This window comes from Rhinoderma darwinii, chromosome 5, assembly GCF_050947455.1.
Source record: "Rhinoderma darwinii isolate aRhiDar2 chromosome 5, aRhiDar2.hap1, whole genome shotgun sequence".
Lineage (NCBI taxonomy): Eukaryota > Metazoa > Chordata > Amphibia > Anura > Rhinodermatidae > Rhinoderma > Rhinoderma darwinii.
The window spans coordinates 45,198,118-45,218,307 of record NC_134691.1 but is presented as its reverse complement, the minus strand read 5'-3'; the positions used below and the strand labels follow the sequence as shown (position 1 = coordinate 45,218,307).

Genomic DNA, 20,190 nt, shown 5'->3' with positions numbered 1-20,190 from the left:
TCCCATACCCATGTGGCTGACTGGAGTCTAGCTAATGTACAGGTTCCTTCTGCTCCCATAGGTATCCATTTATATGCATTATTACCACACTATATAGATATCATCCGGAAGCTTAACCCCTTCCCTCTTTAGCCACTTTTGACCTTCCTGACAGAGCCTCATTTTTCAAATCTGACATGTGTCACTTTATGTGGTAATAACTCCGGAATGCTTTCACCTATCCAAGCGATTCTGAGATTGTTTTCTCGTGACACATTGGACTTTATGTTACTGGCAAAATTTGCTCGATATGTTCAGTATTTAATTGTGAAAAACACCAAAATTTAGCGAAAAATTGCAAAAATTAGCATTTTTCTCAATTTAAATGTATCTGCTTGTAAGACAGGCAGTTATAATACACAAAATTGTTGCTAATTAACATCCCCCATATGTCTACTTTAGATTGGCATCGTTTTTTGAACATCCTTTTATTTTTCTATGACCTCACAAGGCTTAGAACTTTAGCAGCAATTTCTCACATTTTCAAGAAAATTTCAAAAGGCTATTTTTACAGGGGCCAGTTCAGTTGTGAAGTGGTTTTGAGGGCCTTATATATTAGAAACCCCAAAAAAGTCACCCCATTTTAAAAACTTCACCCCTCAAAGTATTCAAAACAGCATTTAGAAAATGTCTTAACCCTTTAAACATTTCACAGGAATTAAAGCAAAGTAGAGGTGAAATTTACAAATTTCATATTTTTCTGCAGAAATACATTTTTAATACAATTTTTTTTATAACACAGAAGGTTTTACCAGAGAAATGCAACTCAATATTTGTTGCCCAGTTTTTGCAGTTTTAGGAAATATCCCACATGTGGCCGTAGCGTGCTACTGGACTGAAACACCGGCCTCAGAAGCAAAGGAGCACCTAGTGGATTTTGGGGCCTTATTTTTGTTAGAATATATTTTAGGCACCATGTCAGGTTTGAAGGGCTCTTGCGGTGCCAAAACAGTCAAAATCCCCCAAAAGTGACCCCATCTGGGAAACTAGACACCTCAAGGAAATTATCTAGGGGTGTAGTGAGCATTTTCACCGCACAGGTTTTTTACAGAAATTATTGGAAGTAGGCCGTGAAAATTAAAATCAACATTTCTTCAAAGAAAATGTAGGTTTAGCGATTTTTTTTCTCATTTCCACAAGGACTAAAGGAGAAAAAGCACCGCAAAATTTGTAAAGCAATTTCTCCCGAGTAAAACAATACCTCACATGTGGTAATAAACGGTTGTTTGGAGACACGGCGTGGCTGAGAAGGGAAAGAGCGCCATTTGGCTTTTGGAGTTCACATTTAGCAGGAATGGTTTGCGGAGGCCATGTCACATTTACAAAGCCCCTGAGGGGACAAAACAGTGAAAACCCCAAACAAGTGACCCCATTTTGGAAACTATACCCCTTGAGGAAATTATCTAGGGGTATAGTGAGCATTTTGACCCCACAGGTTTTTTGCAGAAATTTTTGCAAGTAGGCTGTGAAAATGAAAATCTACATTTTTTCAAATAAAATGTAGGTTTAGCTAATTTTTTTTCATTTCCACAAGGACTAAAGGAGAAAAATCACCATAAAATTTGTAAAGAAATTTCTCCCGAGTAAAACAGTACCCCACATGTGGTAATAAACGGCTGTTTGGACACACGGCGAGGCTGAGAAGGGAAAGAGCGCCATTTGGCTTTTGGAACTCAAATTTAGCAGGAATGGTTTGCGGAGGCCATGTTACATTTACAAAGCCCCTGAGGGGACAAAACAGTGGAAACCCCCCACAAGTGACCCCATTTTGGAAACAACACCCATTGAGGAAATTATCTAGTGGTATAGTGAGCGATTTGACACCACAGTTTTTTTGCAGAAATTATTGGAAGTAGGCCCTGAAAATAATAATCTACATTTTTTCAAAGAAAATGTAGGTTTAGCTAATTTTTTCTCATTTCCAGAAGGACTAAAGGAGAAAAAGCACCACAAAATTTGTAAAGCAATTTCTCCCGAGTAAAACAATACCCCACATGTGGTAATAAACGGCTGTTTGGACACACGGCAGGGCTTAGAAGGGAAAGAGCACTATTTGACTTTTTGAGATCACATTTAGCAGGAATGATTTGCGGAGGCCAGGTCACATTTGCAAAGCCCCTGAGGGGACAAAACAATGAAAACGCCCAAAAAGGGACTCCATTTAGGAAACTACACCTCTTGAAGAATGCATCTAGGGGTGTAGTGAGCATTTTGACCCCACAGATGTTTCATAGAATTTATTAGAATTAGGCAGTGAAAATAAAAACAGTCCTTTTTCTTCAATAAGACGTAGCTTTAGCGCAAATTTTTTCATTTTCTCAACAAATAAAGGAAAAAAAGAACCCAACATTTGTAAAGCTATTTCTCCCGAGTACGGCAATACCCCATATGTGGTCATAAACTGCTGTTTGGGCAAACGGCAGGGCTCAGAAGGGAAGGACCGCCATTTGGAGTGCAGATGTTGCTGGATTGGTTTCTGGGCACCTGTGGGCCCAAAACAGTGGAAACCCCCCAGAAGTGACCCCATTTTGTAAACTACACCCCTCAATGCATTTACCAAGGGGTGTAGTAAGCATTTTAACCCTGCAGGTGTTTTGTAGAAATTAGTGTGCGCTCAATGTTGCAGAGTGAAAATGGGATTTTTTTCCATAGATATGCCAATATGTGGTGCCCGGCTTGTGCCACCATAACAAGACAGCTCTCTAATTATTATGCGGTGTTTCCCGGTTTTAGAAACACCCTACATGTGGCCCTAATCTTTTGTCTGGACATATGACAGGGCTCAGAAGTGAAGAGTACCATGCGGAGTGGAGGCCTAATTTGGCGATTTACAAAGTATTGGTTCACAACTGCAGAGGCTCAGATGTGAAATAATAAAAAGAAACCCCTGATAAGTGACCCCCCCTATGGAAACTGCACCCCTCAAGGCATTTATTAAGGGGTGTAGTGAGCATTTTCACCCCACAGGTCTTTTCCATAAATGAATGCGCTGCGGATGGTGCAAATTAAAAATTTATATTTTTCCCTAGATATGCCATTCAGTGGCAAATATGTCATGCCCAGCTTATGACGCTGGAGACACACACCACAAAAATTGTTAAAAGGGTTCTCACGGGTATGACGGTGCCATATATGTTGAAGGAAACTGCTGTTTGGGCACGCTGTAGGGTTCAGGGCCGAGGGAGCACCATTTGGCTTTTGGAGAGCGGATTTTGCTTGGTACTATATTTGTTTGAGTATTGCTGGTGTTTTATAATGTGGGGGTACATGTAAGCGGGGCGGAGTATATAAGGGGCATAGTCAGGTGGTATAAAAAAATAAAAATAATCCATAGATGTGTGTTACGCTGTGAAGCAATCCTTTCTGCACAGGCCGGTGTCGCACTGATAAATGGTGTCATTTCTTATCCCCCTTTTGGTCCACACTCCGCGCCTTTGTAGTTTGGGGAATTTTGCTGGGAAAGTATTATCCTGGTATAATACGGGCACCGTCGCTTCCATCGGATATGATTGGGCCCTCCCTTCCTGGTTCCCTAATTTTAGGTCCTTGATAAATCGCCTCTTGAAACAGAAGAAATGTTCTCCTCGGGCACAACTGCATATTTTTTTATTTCCTGACTTATTGGAGCCATAACTAATTTTATTTTTCATAGACGTAGCGGTATGAGGGCTGGTTTGTTGCGGGACGAGCTGTAGTTATTATTGGTACCATTTTGGGGTACATGTGACTTTTTGATCACCTTTTATCCTATTTTTTGGGATGCCAGGTAAACCAAAAAACGCAATTCTGGCACAGCTTTTTTTGGTTTTTTTTTATACAGAGTTCACCACGCATTATAAACTACATGTTACCTTTATTCTGCGGGTCAGTACGATTCCGGCGATACCTCATTTATAGAACTTTTTTATGTTTTACAACTTTTTGCACAATAAAATTACTTTTGTAAAAAGAATGTATTTTTTCTGTCGCCAAGTTGTGAGAACCATAACGTTTTAATTTTTTTGTCGACGGAGTTGTATGAGGGCTTGTTTTTTGCGGGACGAGCTATAGTTTTTATAGGTACCATTTTTGGATACGTGCGACTTTTTGATCACTTTTTATTGTAATATTTGTAGGGCAAAGTGACTAAAAAACAGAAACTCTGGTAACGTTTTTTACGGGTTTTTTTTACGCTGTTCACCGCGTGCAATAAATAATATAATATTTTGATACCTCCGGTCGTTACGGTCGTGGCGATACCAAATACATATGGTTTATTATTATTTTTCAATAATAAAGGACTTGATAAGAGTAAAAGGGGGATTGTGTGTTATTTGATTACTTGAAACTTTTATTGTTTTCAAACTTTTATTTTTTGCACTTTTTTTTACACTTTTTTATACTTTTTTTACACTTTTTCTCAAGTCCCACTAGGGGACTTGAAGGTCCAACGGTCAGATTTTTTTTTTTCTAATACATTGCACTACCTATGTAGTGCAATGTATTAGATCTGTCAGTCATTCACTGACAGCAAGCCGTTTAGGCTTCGCCTCCCGGCGGGGCCTAAATCGGCTTCCGTAATGGCAGAGCAGGAGACCATTGTGTCTCCTGTTGCCATAACAGCAGTCGCCAGTCCCGATTGCCTGTCAGGGCTGGCGATCTGCTTGTAACCGCTACGATGCAGCAATCGCTTTCGATTGCTGCATCGAAGGGGTTAATGGCAGGGATCGGAGCTAGCTCCGGTTCCTGCCGTTACAGGTGGATGTCAGCTGTACAGTACAGCTGACTTCCACCGCTGATGACGCCGGATCAGCTCCTGACCCGGCGCCATCTTGCCGGCAGCTACGGAAGCCGATCAGGCTCCGCCGCCGGGCGGATCTTGACCGGCTTCGGTGCTAGGCAGACCGGGAGGCCAGTATTAGGCCTCCGGTTGCCATTGCAGCCACCGGAACCCCGGCAATTTCATTACTGGGGTTCCGATGAGCTGCAAACACCTTAAGTGCAGCGATCGCGTTTGAGCGCTGCACTTAAGGGGTTAATGGCGGGGATCGAAGCTAATTTCGGTCCCCGCCGTTACAGTCGGATGTCAGCTGTAAGATACAGCTGAGATCCGGTGATGATGGGACCGGCTCAGCTTCTGAGCCGGTGCCAAACGTTTGACGTACATGTACGGCAAGATGCGGGAAGTCAGTACTTTCCATGACGTACATGTACGTCAAATGTCGGGAAGGGGTTAAAGGCGCCACTCCTATGATGTACCATCATATCTGCTAATTCCACAAGTCTTAGTGAATTATGGAAAAGGCACCAGGGTTCACTAGTCTTGTTACCCATGGGGCTATGATATCTTTCCTGTCTGTATATGGAAGGATCACTTTGATTAGAATTATCCCCAAGATCAGGAATAGCTCCCCTTTGGGTACAGGTGGTATTTTCTCTTTTCGTAAAATTTGATGCCCATCCACAAGCTTAATCGTGCACATACCAACCTAAACAGTCATTTGAATGTGGCATGTGACAGCCTAGATAATCTGAGGCCTTCTAAAAGCTAATTTTCAATTTACTACTAGTAGTATCTCCCAGCTTAAGTGCCATCATATTGACCCCTTTCCAATTTCCTGGGATTCCTTATCTGTAGTCCATCATCCACGGATGCACTCTTTTAGTAATGTTGACCACCCATCAAGGGTCAAAAACATGCCCTACTATTGTATGAGGGACGCTGACATTCGTCCACATATGGTAATCGTACAATGTCAAGTTCCAACCATCGGACACAAGTTAGTCATTTTTTACGACAGTCTGATGATATTTGATAATCTTGTCTCAATTCTCCTTTGGGATTTAAGGATGTAATACATTGGAGTAAAAGATAGGTTACAATGATGAAGCCTCGGGGTTCAGAACCTTCTTGCAGTGACCGGTAAATATCCAGGAAGCTTTCTCTTCAAGTTTTACCGAAGTGGAAATGGTCAGCTGGCTTGATACGGTTCGTTACATCCGGGCTCAAGAGTTATCCAGACGTGTGTCTTTATCATTATCCAATCTCTGGGCTTAACATAATGAGACCCTGCAAGGAAATCTGGATCTGGAAGGGAACCATAAACACGATAATACAAAGAAATTCTATTTTTATTCAGTGCTCCCACAAATGCAGTAAGATCTTTCTGTTTGGAGTGACTCTGACTGAGTGTAACGCTATTAGAAGGCATTCTGTCCATGTTTTTCCTGTCTCAGACATTGCCTTTTGAATTTTTAACTTCAGTGTACCAATTCATTCTTTCTACCGCCCCACTACGCTGGGGGTGATGGGGTTTATGGAACGTGTGTTCAATGTTTAATGCTGACATTACTTCTCTAAATATTTCCCCTGTGAAATGTGTAGCTGGATAATTTTCTATGGTTTCTGCAACACCAGACCTACATATCACTTCATTACGCAGCTTCTTAGCCGTTTTTTTGCATTGGCTGTTGCCACAGATCATGCTTCAGGCCATCCTGAAAAGATATCAACACAGACAAGGACATATTCATACCTACCAACCTTGTGTAGCTGTATGTAATCAATCTGCAGTCGCTGCAATGGGTACAATGGCCTTGCGGTATGCTACTCGGGGGCTTTTACTGTTCTCCCTGTGTTATGGCCGGCACAGAGAAGACATGTCTGCACATATCGGGTAGCAGTGTTGTTGTACCCAGGGACAACCCAGAACCTGGAAACCAAACTTACCATTGCATCCATGTGTTGGTTCATCTGTCATCATAGGATATTGGACCAAAGGCCGGCTTCTGAGGTTCCCCATACACTGGACACTGGGATACGCCCCCTAACGCCTCTTGGCCGCTTGCACCGCCTCCTTTACAGGAGACGGCGTCCGGCGCCATCTTGGCCACATTGAGTTGAACCGACACCATTTTATTCTGCCCGCTTTCCCGCTCCGACTCCACTGTAGAGGCCGAAGCTGGGGGATTTGCGGGGCTTGCGTCCCGAACGGAGCTCTCACCTGGTCCGAAACGCAAGGAAGACAGGTAGGAATACTTATAGGATACCCCACCTGTCTTCTTCCGTCTTATCTTCCATAGCTTTTTCTTTTGCACTTTGTCCTCCTCCGGTGGCAACTGAGCTCCAAAACAAATGTTCTGGAGGGACACTGGGGACTCCTGCAGCCGTATTTGCGTGAGCAACCCCCGGGGGCTGCTCACTGCCCGATTCAAAGTTTTGTACACCTTGGCTGCAGGAAAGTTCCCCACTTGCCCCTCCATTACTGCCTTCCCAGGGGGCCTCCGAGCCCATCTTCGTCTCCTCCCGGATTGGCATCCTCTCCACCTCCAGACTCTCCTCCACTTCTGCGGCCTCCACTTCTGCGGCCTCTGTAATCCTGGCTTCCTTTTCTGCAGCCTCCAATGCCTCTGCACTTTTAGCAGCCTCTTCATTTTTCCTTTCTTCCCCTTTGTAGGGGGTTTGGTTACATTGCGTGGGGGATGCCATCAGGGAAAACCTCTCGTCATTCTCCAGCTTCTCCCCGAAGGCTCCCCCACCGGCCACGATCTCCAATCTCCTTTCCTCCACCGCCTTCACTTCCTCCAGAATTTGTTTTACCTGGAAACTATACCGGGACCTCTTGGCGCCTGTTGTTTTCGCGGCTCGTCCCCTGGCGACTGCCAGATCTTCCCGTAGCCGCCGCAGGGACTTACTGAGGTCCCGGTATTCTTCCAGTCGGGCAGCTAGGCGGGGGCTGAAGGTTTCCACCGACTTCCCCGACCGCAGTAGCCCCCACTCCTCGACCGTACTCTGGTCCCTGGGTCGGGTATCTTGCCTTGCTGGGCCTTCTCCTGGGCCTTCTCCTGGGCCTCCACCTGGGCGTACTTACATCTCCTCCTCCACGTCTCTCCTCTCGACACCTTCCAGAGCCCCAGCATCAGGGGGGGCCACACAGATCTTTCCACGGGATGACCTTCACACCCCTGATGCTGGCTGCATCTTCCCAACAGGTTGGGAAGACCCTCTACCCCCCGCCTGCATGCTCAAGGGGGTAGAGGTCTGAGGCTCCATGTATGAATGGAGCCTCCTTCACAGACGTTTCCTTAGCCCAGGCAGGTGATATGAACCTGGGCTGGTGAAAAAAGGAAACTCCCTCCATCCTGGGTGTGGTCCTCACAAATCAGACACAGCAGCAGCACTCAGACACAACCTCCCTCCTCATTAGTCACTGCTGGTACTCTTTTAATAAAAAATATAAAACATTACAAAATATACAATATTTGCAAAACACAACAAAAAAAATGTATGTACATTTCTGTACATCAAAATTAATTTACCCAGCCTGACCATTCTTACATACATCCCCATGCATACATAACTATAATCCCATACTCATTCATACACACACCTATACCCCCCAACCCCAAGGAAACATAACTATAACACTATATACAGCATACTTATTACAACATACTCTTATAACCTTGTGCCAACCAATGGCCCCCTAAAAACCAAAATCACCACATATATAAAACAAAATGAATAATAATCACACTAATAATAGAAATAACAAAATAATAATAATAAACTCTAAAAAATAAAAAATTACCATCCCATGGTGCACTTACTTCAGTGCATTATGTAAATGAAAAAAAAGTACAAAACCCTCAAAAAATAATGATTTTTTTTTTTAAATGATTTTTTATTTTAGATTTTTTTTTTTTTTTTTTTTTATTTAATTTAACTTATCCACATTCATGCCTAACCTTATACATACTAACTTTTTCATCACCACCCATCACCTCCCCTGACCAGCATCACGCCTCATGTCCTCCCATGTCCGCATAGTTCGGATGCTGGCCCCCAACACCCAACACACCGACCCAGCCCGATCCAACGTCACATCTCCTCTTCACATCCACGTAGTCCAGAATCAGGCTGGGCACACCCCCAGGCCCCCCACCTATGTACTGCCCATCTTACCTCAACATTCACACAAACCCATGCATACACCTATACACCATTCAAATCATAACAGACACATAACTATAACCAAATAGCATACTATATACATAAACCCGAAAACCTAAGTTTGGCCGCTTGTAAACCCTTTTTCTGTCTCCAAAAGCTCAAAACAAACACCTACTTGTGCTTACTCAGCCCATCAACAGAGGGGAAGGAGAGGAAAGCCCCCCTAGAGCACCAGCCCAGAGGCCAAAGCCACCCCCAACCACCACCCCGGTCCCTATCGCTAAACCTATCCAGCTTCCCTATCTCTATCCCTTATTACTTTATAAACTAATCTGTCCCTCCGGCTGTCCCTCATTCTGTCCCTATCACTATTTCACGGTGTCATGGCCAGGTGTAGACCCCTACCCCCAGTCTAATACCCAGGGGCACCCCCTCCCCCTAAAGGTTGGTTCGACCTAAGGCACCTAAAATTAAAGCCCCTCCAAAGTCGAGAGGCCTTGGATGCACCCAGTCTCTCAACCTCCAGAGACCGGACCTTCACCAGGTCACCCATGATATTCCTACACACCTCGTCCTCCAGGAGGATTTTAAACTGAGTCGACACGAAACACAAAAATACCTGATCACTAAACTAACTAAAAAATAAGTGCAATGATCCCTTCCACCCAGTTCTCCGAATGCCCCATAGGCCCAACCAGCGTAAGGAGAGGTTAGTCAGACCGGGCCAACCGATGGAAGCTCCCACCCGTTTGTAAACCTCTTCATTGAAGGGACACCGAAGCAAGAAATGGTCCATGCTTTCCAGCGTGTCACCGCACTCCTCCCGAGTACAACCTCTTTCATCTGAGTTTCTATACTTCAGATTGCCCCTTACATACAGCCTCCATGGAAGCAGCGCCAAGCCAGATCCTAAAACTTCTGGGGAATCCTCACAGAGTTTAAAAGTTTTAATCCCACCACGAGGTCTCTACTTGGGCAGTTCCTGAGCGCCAGGGGCTTCTGAAAGCAGGTCAACAAGACCTTTCTGTCAAGAAATTTTCTCGACATGGTCTTGATCTCCCTCGCCTCCAGACCCCACCGACGAACAACCTTCAGAACCGGGGCAGCATGAGTCGGGAGGTGCCCATGGGGTGCACGCAGGTCTTTCGCTTGGCCTCCTGTCTCCCATTCCTGGAAGGTAGGCCGAAACCATCCCCTGCAGGAGGATATCCACAGAGAAGCCCTTTCTCTTTCAAAGAGGTTCGCCAAATTGATTTTAACCCCTTCCCGCATTTTCATGTACAGTTACGTGATGGGAGATGGTGTTTTCATGCAATACCACGTAATTGTACGTGAAGGAGATGGAGCTGGCTCAGGAGCTGAGCCAGCGACATAACGACCGTGTGACAGCTGTATGTTAAAGCTGGCACCCTAAGGTATCGGCCAGGACTGGAGCTAGCCTACGATCCAACCGATTAACCCCTCACATGCTGCGTTCAATAGAGATCGCAGCATGTGAGGAGTTTATAGCCACCGGCACCCCAGCAACATGATCGCTAGGTTGCCGGTGGCTGCAAAGGCGATCGGAGGCCCAATACCTCCCGGTCTGCCAGCAACGAAATCCTCCTATGACCCGTCGTCGGCGGGGCCCAAAAGGCTTCCGGTACCATCGGCAAGATGGCACCGGCTCAGCTTCCGGCTCACAAGCTGAGCCAGCGTCATCAGCAGTGGGTGTCCGCTGTATGTTACAGCGGACATCCCACTGTAAAGGCAGGAAACGGAGCTAGCTCTGATTTCTGTCATTAACCCCTTCAATGCAGCGATCCAATGCAATCGCTGCATCAAAATGGTTTGTATGAAATCGGCAGCCTGCCAAGCGATGGCAAGGCTGGCGACTGTTACTATGGCAACAGTATGCTTAACAATGGCTTCCTATCTGCCATTACGGAAGCCGATTAGGCCCCGCCCAGTTCTAAAAAATTGCACTACATAGGTAGTGCCAATGTATTAGAACATCAAACAAACAGTTGGAGCTTCAAGTCCCCTAGTGGGACTAAAGAAAAATGTAAAAAAAAAGTGCAAAAAAAGAAAAAATAAAAGTTGCCAAAAATACAATAAGGCTGGGTTCACACGACCTATTTTCAGGCGTAAACGAGGCGATTTACACCTGAAAATAGGGCAACAATACGTCGGCAAACATCTGCCCATTCATTTGAATGGGTTTGCCGAAGTACTGTGCCGACGACCTGTCATTTACGCGTCGTCGTTTGACAGCTGTCAAACGACGACGCGTAAATTGACTGCCTCGGCAAAGAAGTGCAGGACTCTTCTTTGCAACGAAATTTGAGCCGTTGTTGATTGAAGTCAATGAAGAGCAGCTCAAGATTACGGGCGTCAAAGACGCTTCGCAATAATGCGAGGAGGAGCTTTTACGTCTGAAACGACACAGCTGTTTTCTCCTGAAAACAGTCTGTCTTTTCAGACGTAAAAGCCAGTTCTCGTTTGCACATACCCTTAAAGTTTCAAGCAATAACATAAAACGCAATCGCCCTTTTTCCCTTATCAAGTCTTTTATTATTGAAAAAAATAATAAAGACATACATATTTGGTATCGCTGCGATCGTAACGATCTGAGCTATAAATATATTATGTTATTTATTCCGCACAGTGAACGCCGTAAAAAAAAAAAAAAAACTAAAAGATACTAAAAGATACTGACATACTTGCTATTTTTTGGTCACTTTTCTTCCAAAACTTTAAATAAAAAGTGATCAAAAAGTTGCATGTACCCAAAAATGGTACCTATAAAAACTATAATTCTTCTCGCAAAAAACAAGCCCTCAGCTCCTGCGATGAAAAAATTAAAAAGCTGTGGCTCTCACAACTTGGCGACAAAAAAAATCCATTCTCTTTACAAAAGTTATTTTATTGTGCACAAAGTTGTAAAACATAAAAAAGTGCTTGACTAGCCTAAGTAGAGTCATGTGCTGATTAACCATTTTACCTTTATTCCCCTTTTTTCGCCCCCTTCCCAATAAAGATACGTGACAACCGAGGTTGGATGTGAAATGGCCACAGCAGCCGTTTATTTATTTAACATTGATTAAATGCAATTTAATCCGAAACATTCAAATAACTCTTTTAGGAATTCGACCAGAGAATTCCTACTATAATTCACATGACTCAACATGGGTCAATTAACACTAAACAGAGCAGGGGAAGTCCTTGAAGCCATTTTTCCGATTTCCTTTAAATTAGCCATCTGCAAACCACCACCAACTATTTACCTCCAGCTGTAAACCAGCTCGGAAGCACCGCTCACCCCTGTAGATGGCTCCAACCACCAGAAGACCACTTCAAAGGGATAACACCCTATGAAGTCTTCAAATGATCTACCATTTTTTGGGGGACGCATACCCCCGTTGCGACCCCCCCAACATTTTGTACTGACCAACCTCAAGGCTCCCCCCGCCAGCTGCCATGACACCCGGACCTGCTTAAAAGAAATAAAACAAAACACAAGTTACATAAGCATACATCAAAAGCACAAGAAACAGATAAACCCACACCCCAATCCCATAAATGGAACCTAATTCAGGGCGGGTGGGTGGAAGCTAAGTTTTTTGCTTGTTTCTCCTCCCGCTTCTTCCGGCTCAATGCCGAAAACAGCGGGAGGAACAGTTACCACACCCTGGCTCCTCCCATCTCTCCCTCCTCCCTCACCTAACCTGTCCTTCCTATTGGCTGAACCCTCCCTCCTACGGCAGTCATGGAGGCTTCCCGTTAAGCCCTCCGTGCTGCCGTCCAGCCTCTGCTATAAATTAGGTATCGCCAGAATCGGACTGACCCACAGAATAAAGGTAACATGTAATTGATAACGCCTGGTGAACGCTGTATAAAAAAAAAACTAAAAAACTATGCCAGAATTGCTGTTTTTTGGTCACCGTGCCTCCCAAAAAATAAAGGATAACAAGTGATCAAAAAGTCGCATGTACCCCAAAATGGTACCAATAAAAGCTCGTCCCGCAAAAAAAAAAACGCCTTCACACCACTACGTCTATGAAAAAATAAAATTAGTTAAGGCTCCAATAAGTCAGGAAAGAAAAAATATGCAGTTGTGCCGACCCGAGGGGAACATTTCTTCTGTTTCAAGTGGCGAATTATCAAGGCCCCTAAAATAAGGGAACCAGGAAGGGGAGAGCCCAAGCATATCTGCTTGAAGCGAGGGTGCCCGTATTATACCAGGACAACACTTTCCCGGCAAAATTCCCCAAACTGCAAAGATGCCGAGTGTGGACCAAAAGGGGAATAAGTAAGGACCATTTATTAGTGAGACACCGGCCTGTGCAGAAAGGATTGTGTCACAGCGTAACACACATCTATGGATTATTTTATTGTTTTTTTTACCCCATTATTATACCACCTGACTATGCCCCTTATATACTCCGCCGAGCTTACATGTACCCCCTACATTATAAACGGAAACACCAGTAAAAGTACAAACAAAACTACTGCCAAGCAAAATCCATGCTCCAAAAGCCAAATGGTGATCCTTCCCCTCTGAACCCTACAGCATGCCCAAACAGCATTTTACTTCCACATATATGGCAGCGCCATACCCGGTAAAACCCTTTTAACAATTTTTTGGGTGTGTGTCTCCAGTGGCACAAGATGGGCACGACATATTTGGCACTGAAATAGCACATCTAGGGAAAAATTTTAATTTTACTTTGCATCATTTGCAGCGCAATCATTTATGGAAAAGACCTGTGGGGTGAAAATGCTCACTACACCCCTTAATAAATGCCTTGTGGGGTGCAGTTTTCAAAATGGCGTCACTTCTCAGGGGTTCCTTTTATTATTTCACATCAGAGCCACTGCAATTGTGAACCAATACTCTGTGAATCACCGAATTAGGCCTCAATTTTGCATGGTACTCTTTCACTCCTGAGCCCTGTCAAATGTTGAGGAAAAAGATTAGGGTCACATGTAGGGTGTTTCTAAAACCGGGAAACACAGCATATTAACCCCTCCCCGCCGCAGCCCTTTTTTCAGATTTTCATTTTCGTTTTTTCCGTCGATATAGTCCTATGAGGGCTTGATTTTTGCGGGACGAGTTGTAGGTTTCCGTTGCATCATTTATTGTGCTATATAATGAAGTAGAAAATGGGAAAAAAAGTTATTTGTGGGGTAGAAAATGAAAAAAACAGCGATTCCTCCATGGTTTTTTGTGCGTAGTTTTTTTGACGGAATTCACTGTGCAATTAAAACAACATGTTAACTTTATTTTTTGGGTCAATACGATTACGGCGATACCAAATATATATAGTTTTTTCTATATTTTACTACTTTTACAAGTAAAAACCTAAGTGTAAAAAATAAAATGTATTTTGTGTCGCCAAATTCCGAGAGCCGTAACTTTTTTATTTTTCCGTCGATTAAGTGGTATGAGGGCTTATTTTTTGCGGGATAAGCTGTAGTTTTTAATAATACCATTTTGGTGTACATGCAACGTTTTGATCACGTTTTATTTCATTTTTTTGTGGGAGATTAGTTGACCAAAAAAATAGAGGCTCTGGCGTTCACCGTGCGGGTTAAATAATGATATATTGTAATAGTTCAGACTTTTACGGACGCGGCGATACCAATTAAGTTTTTTTTTTTTTTTACTATGCTCTAGGGCAAGGGCGTAGCTAGGGGGGGCAGGCGGGGCATGTGCCCCAGATGCAACTACAACGGAAGGAAGGGGGGGCGCCGACCAGGGGAGTGGAGGCATGTGCCCTCCGGGCCGATACCCCCATAGACATTTAGTGCCATGGGCAGCACATGGGACAGGAGTGGGAGCTGTGTAATGTATGCACGATGTTCTCCTGCACAGGCAGAGCGTGTGTGTGTGTGCTCCGGGCAGCTGCATTATACGTCACATGTGACGTCATATAATGCAGCCGGCCATACACTCTGCCTGTGAGGAGAACACCATTGAAGTGTTCAGCTCCAGCTAGCAGACAGACAAGCAGGGAGGATGGAGGAAGAGAGGGATGGGGAGGAGCAGTCTTATCCACAGCTATTCTCCTGCCTGCAACGTGTGACCCCTCATAACATGAAGATCCCACTACGGAGCTCCGAACTGATAAGTACAGCTGTGTATGTGCAAGTAGGGGGAGGTGTGTGTGGAGGTGTGTGTGGAGGTGTGTGTGTGTGTGTGTGTGTGTGTGGAGGTGTGTGTGTGTGTGTATGTCTGTGTGGAGGTGTGCGTGTGTGTGTGTGCGTATGTGTGTGTGTAGGTATGTGTGGGGAGGTGTGTGTGTGTGTGTGGACGTGTGTGCGTGCGTGTGTCTGTGTGTGTGTGTGTGTGTGTGTGTGTGTGTGTGGAGGTGTGTATAATTGTGTGTGTGTGTGGAGGTGTGTGTGTCGCGCGCGTGTGTGTATGTGTGTGTGTGCGTGTGCGTGTGGAGGTGTGTGTGTGTGTGTGTGTGTGTGTGTGTGTGTGGAGGTGTGTGTGTGAGTGAAGGTGTGTGTTTGTGGGGAGGTGTGTGTGTGGAGTTGTGTGCTTGTGGAGGTGTGTGTGTGTGTGTGTGTGTGGAGGTGAGTGGAGGTGTGTGGAGGTGTGTGGAGGTGTGCATGTGTGTTTGTGTGTGGAGGTGTGTGTGTGGAAGTGTGTGTGTGGAGTTGTGTGTGTGTGTGTGTGTGTGGGTGGAGGTGTATCTGTGGTGGAGGTGTGTGTGTGTGTGTGTGTGTCTGTGGAGGTGTGTTTGTGCGTGTCGAGGTGTGTGTGGAGGTGAGTGTGTGTGTGTGTGTGGAGGTGTGTGTGTCGCGCACGCGCGCGCGCGCGTGTGTGTGTGTGTGTGTGTGTGTGTGTTGAGGTGTGTGTGTGGAGGTGTGTGGAAGTGTGTGTATGGAGGTGTGTGTATGTGTGTGTATGGAGGTATGTGTATGTGTTTGTGGAGGTGTGTGTGGAAGTGTGTGGAGGTGTGTGTGTGTGTGTGTGTGTAGGTGTTTGTGTGTGGAGGTGTTTGTGTGCAGAGGTGTGTGTGAGTGGAGGTGTGTGTGTGTGTGTATGTGGAGTTGTGTGTTTGTGGAGGTGTGTGTGTGTGTGTGTGTGTGTGTGTGTGTGTGTGTAGAGGTGTTTGTGTGTGGAGGTGTGTGTGTGTGTGTGTGTGTGGAGGTATGTGTGGAGGTGTGTGTGTATGGAGGTGTGTGTGGAGCTGTGTGTGGAGGTGTGTAAAGGTGTGTGGAGGTGTGTTTGTGTGTGTGTGTGTGCGTGTGTGTGTGTGTGTGTGTGTCTGTGGAGGTGTGTGTGTGGAAGTGTGTGTGTATGGAGTTGTGTGTGTGTGTGTGTGTGTGTGTGGAGGTGTGTGGAGGTGTGTGTGTGTGTGTGTGTGTGTGTGGAGGTGTGGAGGTGTGTGTGTGTGAGTGGAGGTGTGTGGAGGTGTGTGGAGTTGTGTGTTTGTGGAGGTGTGTGTGTGTGTGTGTGTGTGTGGAGGTGTGTGTCTGTGTGTGTGTGTGGAGGTGTGTGTGTGGAGGTGTTTGGAGGTGTTTGGGGGTGTGTGTTTGTGTGTGTGTGTGGAGGTGTATGTGTATAGAGGTGTGTGTGGAAGTGTGTGTGGAGGTGTGTGTGGAGGTGTGTGTGTGTGTGTGTGTGTGTGTGGAGGTGTGTGTGTGTGTGTGTGTGTGTGTGTGGAGGTGTGTGCGTGTGTGTGTGTGTGTGGAGGTGTGTGTGTGGAGGTGTGTGTGTGGAAGTGTGTGTGTGGAGGTTTGTGTGTGTGGAGGTGTGTGTGTGTGTGTGTGTGTGTGTAGGTGTGTGTGTGTGTGTGTGTGTGTGCGTTTGTGTGGAGGTGTGTGTGTGTGTGGAGGTGTGTGTGGAGGTGTGTGAGTGTGTTTATAAATCGTTTTTGTGTCGGAGGTGTGTGAGTGTGTGTGTGTGTGTGTGTGTGTGTGTGTGTGTGGAGGTGTGTGTGGAGGTGTGTGTGGAGGTGTGTGAGTGTGTTTATAAATCGTTTTTGTGTCGGAGGTGTGTGAGTATGCATATAAATAAGTTGGGTGAGGGGATTCTGTATAATCTGTTTTAGTGGGGAGGAAGGATTTGACTGTATGGCCTCATGCACACTTCCGTCGGCCGTTGTACTGCCGCTAATGACGGTTTCCGTGAATCACGGACCTCACACGGATGGCTTCCGTGTACAGTCCGTTGTTTCACGGACCAAATCAATGCAAATGCAGAGACTGTTCCGTCAAAAACGGGCAGGAGTAGGACCTGCCCTATTTTTGAGGGAACGGTGGCACGATTGAGTTAAAACAATGGAAGTGTGCATGGACCTATTGAAATAAATTTGTCAGGGTGCTATCAGTTCAAACAACGGATAGCACCCTGATGAAAAAAACTGAAGTGGGCATGAGGCCCAAGGCCTCAAGCACACAACCGTTGCCATTTATACGGCTTCATATCACGGATCCGCAAAACAAGGACCGCACATAGAACTATACTGCTTGTAAAATGTACAAATGGCTTTATGCTCCAGTTACATTAAAATAAAAGTGAAAAAAAAGTTACACCTCATTGATTGGTTGATTAAGCAAACATTGTGAGTGGGAAGGAGATGTCGGGAAAGAGTTTGGGGGGGGGGGGCGCCAAGGTGAATCTTTGCCCCGGGTGCAGGAGAAACTAGCTACGCCTCTGTCTAGGGGGAAAATGGGGAAATGTTTTTTTTTTGCACTTTTAATTTTTTTCTTTTTTTTTTACATAAAGAAAAAAACTTTGTTTAACTCATTTTTACTTTTTTTTATTAGTCCCCCTAGGTGACTTCAACCAGCGATCGTCAGATCGCTTGCACAATATACTGCAATACTAATGTAAGTACTTATGTGAGGGCTCAATAGATGCACAAAGACGGCGGACCTGGGGGCCTTCATTAGGCCCCCAGGCAGCCATAGAAACCATCGCCCCACCCCCGCGCGATTGCGTTGCGGGGGGCGCAATGAGCTGTTAGAGGGGGTCGCCCCCCTCTTTCTAATGAGTTAAATGCTGCGGTTGCTATTGACCGCAGCATTTAACGAGATAAACGAGCGGGATCGGACTCGAGCGAGATGCCGCTCTTTACTCTGTAACATACAGCAAACACTGGCATCGTATGGAGCGGGTTCACTCTGTGAACTCGTTCCATACTTCCCCTACCCAACTTTGGCGTATGGATACGTCAAATGTCGGGAAGGGGTTAATTAGAGAGCTGTCTTGTTATAGTGGCACAAGCTGGGCACCACATATTGGCATATCTATAGAAAAAAATCCCATTTTCACTCTGAAACATCGAGTGCACACTAATTTTTGCAAAACACCGGCAGGGTTAACATGCTCACTTCACCACTAGCTGAATACCTTGAGAGGTGTAGTTGCCAAAATGGGATCACTTCTGGGGGGGTTTCCACTGTTTTGGACCCACAGGGGCTTTGCAAATGCGACATAGCGACCAGAAACCAATCCAGCAAAATCTGCATTTCAAAATCCAAATGCCGCTCCTTCCCTTGTGAGCCCTACTGTGTGCCCAAAGAGCAGTTTATGACCACAAATGGGGTATTGCCATACTCGGAAGAAATTGCTTTAGAAATGTTGGGGTTCTTTTTTTCCTTTATTTGTTGAGAAAATGAAAAATTTTGAGCTAAATCTACGTCTTTTTATTTTCACTGCCCAATTCTAATAAATTCTATGAAAAACTTGTGGGGTCAAAATGCTCACTACACCCGTAGATGAATTCCTCAAGGGGTGTAGTTTCCTAAATAGAGTTAGTTTTTGGGTGTTTTCACTGTTTTGGTCCCTCAGGGGCTTTGCAAATGTGACATGGCCTCTGCAAATCATTCCTGCTAAATTTGAGCTCCAAAAGCCAAATGGCGCTCTTTCCCTTCTAAGCCCTGCCGTGTCCAAACAGCCATTTTCAACCACATTGTTTTATTCTGGAGAAATTGCTTTACAAATTTTGCAGTGCCTTTTCTCCTTTAGTCCTTGTGTAAATGAGAAAAAATTAGCTAAACCTACATTTTCTTTGAAAAAATGTAGATTTTCATTTTCATCACCTACTTCCAATAATTTCTGCAATAAACCTGTGGGGTCAAAATGCCCACTATACCCCTAGATAATTTCTTTGGTGGATGTAGTTTCCCAAATGGGGTCACTTTTAGTGGTGCCCTTCAAACATGGTGCCTAAAATATATTCTAACAAAAAGAAGGCCCAAAGAATCCACGCTAGGGCCACATGTGGGATATTTTCTAACTCTGCAGAACCTGGGCAATAAATATTGAGTTGCATTTTTCTGGTAATACTTTCTGAAAAAAAACATGAAATTTGTAAATGTCACCTCTATTTTGCTTTAATTCCTGTGAAACGTCTAAAGGGTTAAGAAACTTTCTAAATGCTATTTCGAATACTTTGAGGGGTGAAGTTTTTAAAATAGGATGACTTATTGAAGGTTTCTAATATATGAGGGACTCAAACCCACTTCACATCTGAACTGGCCCCTGTATAAATAGCCTTTTTAAATTTTCTTGAAAATGTGAGAAATTGCTGCTAAAGTTCTAACCTTGTAACGTCCTAGAAAAGTAAAAGGATGTTCAGAAGAACAATGCCAATCTAATGTAGACATATGGGGAATGTTAATTAGCAACTATTTTGTATGGTATAACTGCCTGTCGTACAAGCAGATACATTTAAATTTAGAAAAATGCTCATTTTTGCAATTTTTCGCTAAATTTTGGTGTTTTTCACAATTAAATACTGAATGTATGGAGCAAATTTTGCCAGTAATATAAAGTCCAATGTGTCATGACAAAACAGTCTCAGAATCCCTTGGATATGTAAAAGCATTCCGAAGTTATTACCACATAAAGTCAAACATGTCAGATTTGAAAAATGGGGCTCTGTCAGGAAGGTCAAAAGTGGCCAAAGAGGTCCCACCTCTGGGACCCGCACCTATCTTAAGAACGGGGCCCCCTAAACCATGTTCTACCTCTTTCTCGCTGCCTCCCGGACATTTCCTGACTTCAATGTCGGGAGTTACAAAAAAAAGCATAGTTTGCTGAGTTACACTGTTTCCGTAAGTCCCATAGAACCGAATGGTAGTTACGGAAGCAGCGTAGCTCGCATGCTACGCTGCTTCCGTAACTGCCATTCACTACTATGAGAATTATGGAAAGTTACAGAGGGTGACTTCCATGAAGTCAGGAAGAGGCTGGGCGGTAGCAAGAGCAAATT

General features: G+C 44.7%; 1 protein-coding gene across 1 annotated transcript in view; it reads left to right on the top strand.

Annotated features, from left to right (window-relative positions):
• Positions 1-14,866: 14,866 nt before the first annotated feature.
• The window catches only part of LOC142652385 (uncharacterized), a 28,406-nt gene continuing 23,082 nt past the window's right edge, over positions 14,867-20,190 (top strand). Inside the window, exon 1 of the mRNA XM_075828019.1 lies at positions 14,867-15,094. Within this exon, the coding sequence (XP_075684134.1) occupies positions 14,973-15,094 (122 nt within the window). The 5' untranslated portion in view covers positions 14,867-14,972. The remainder of the gene's footprint in view (positions 15,095-20,190) is intronic.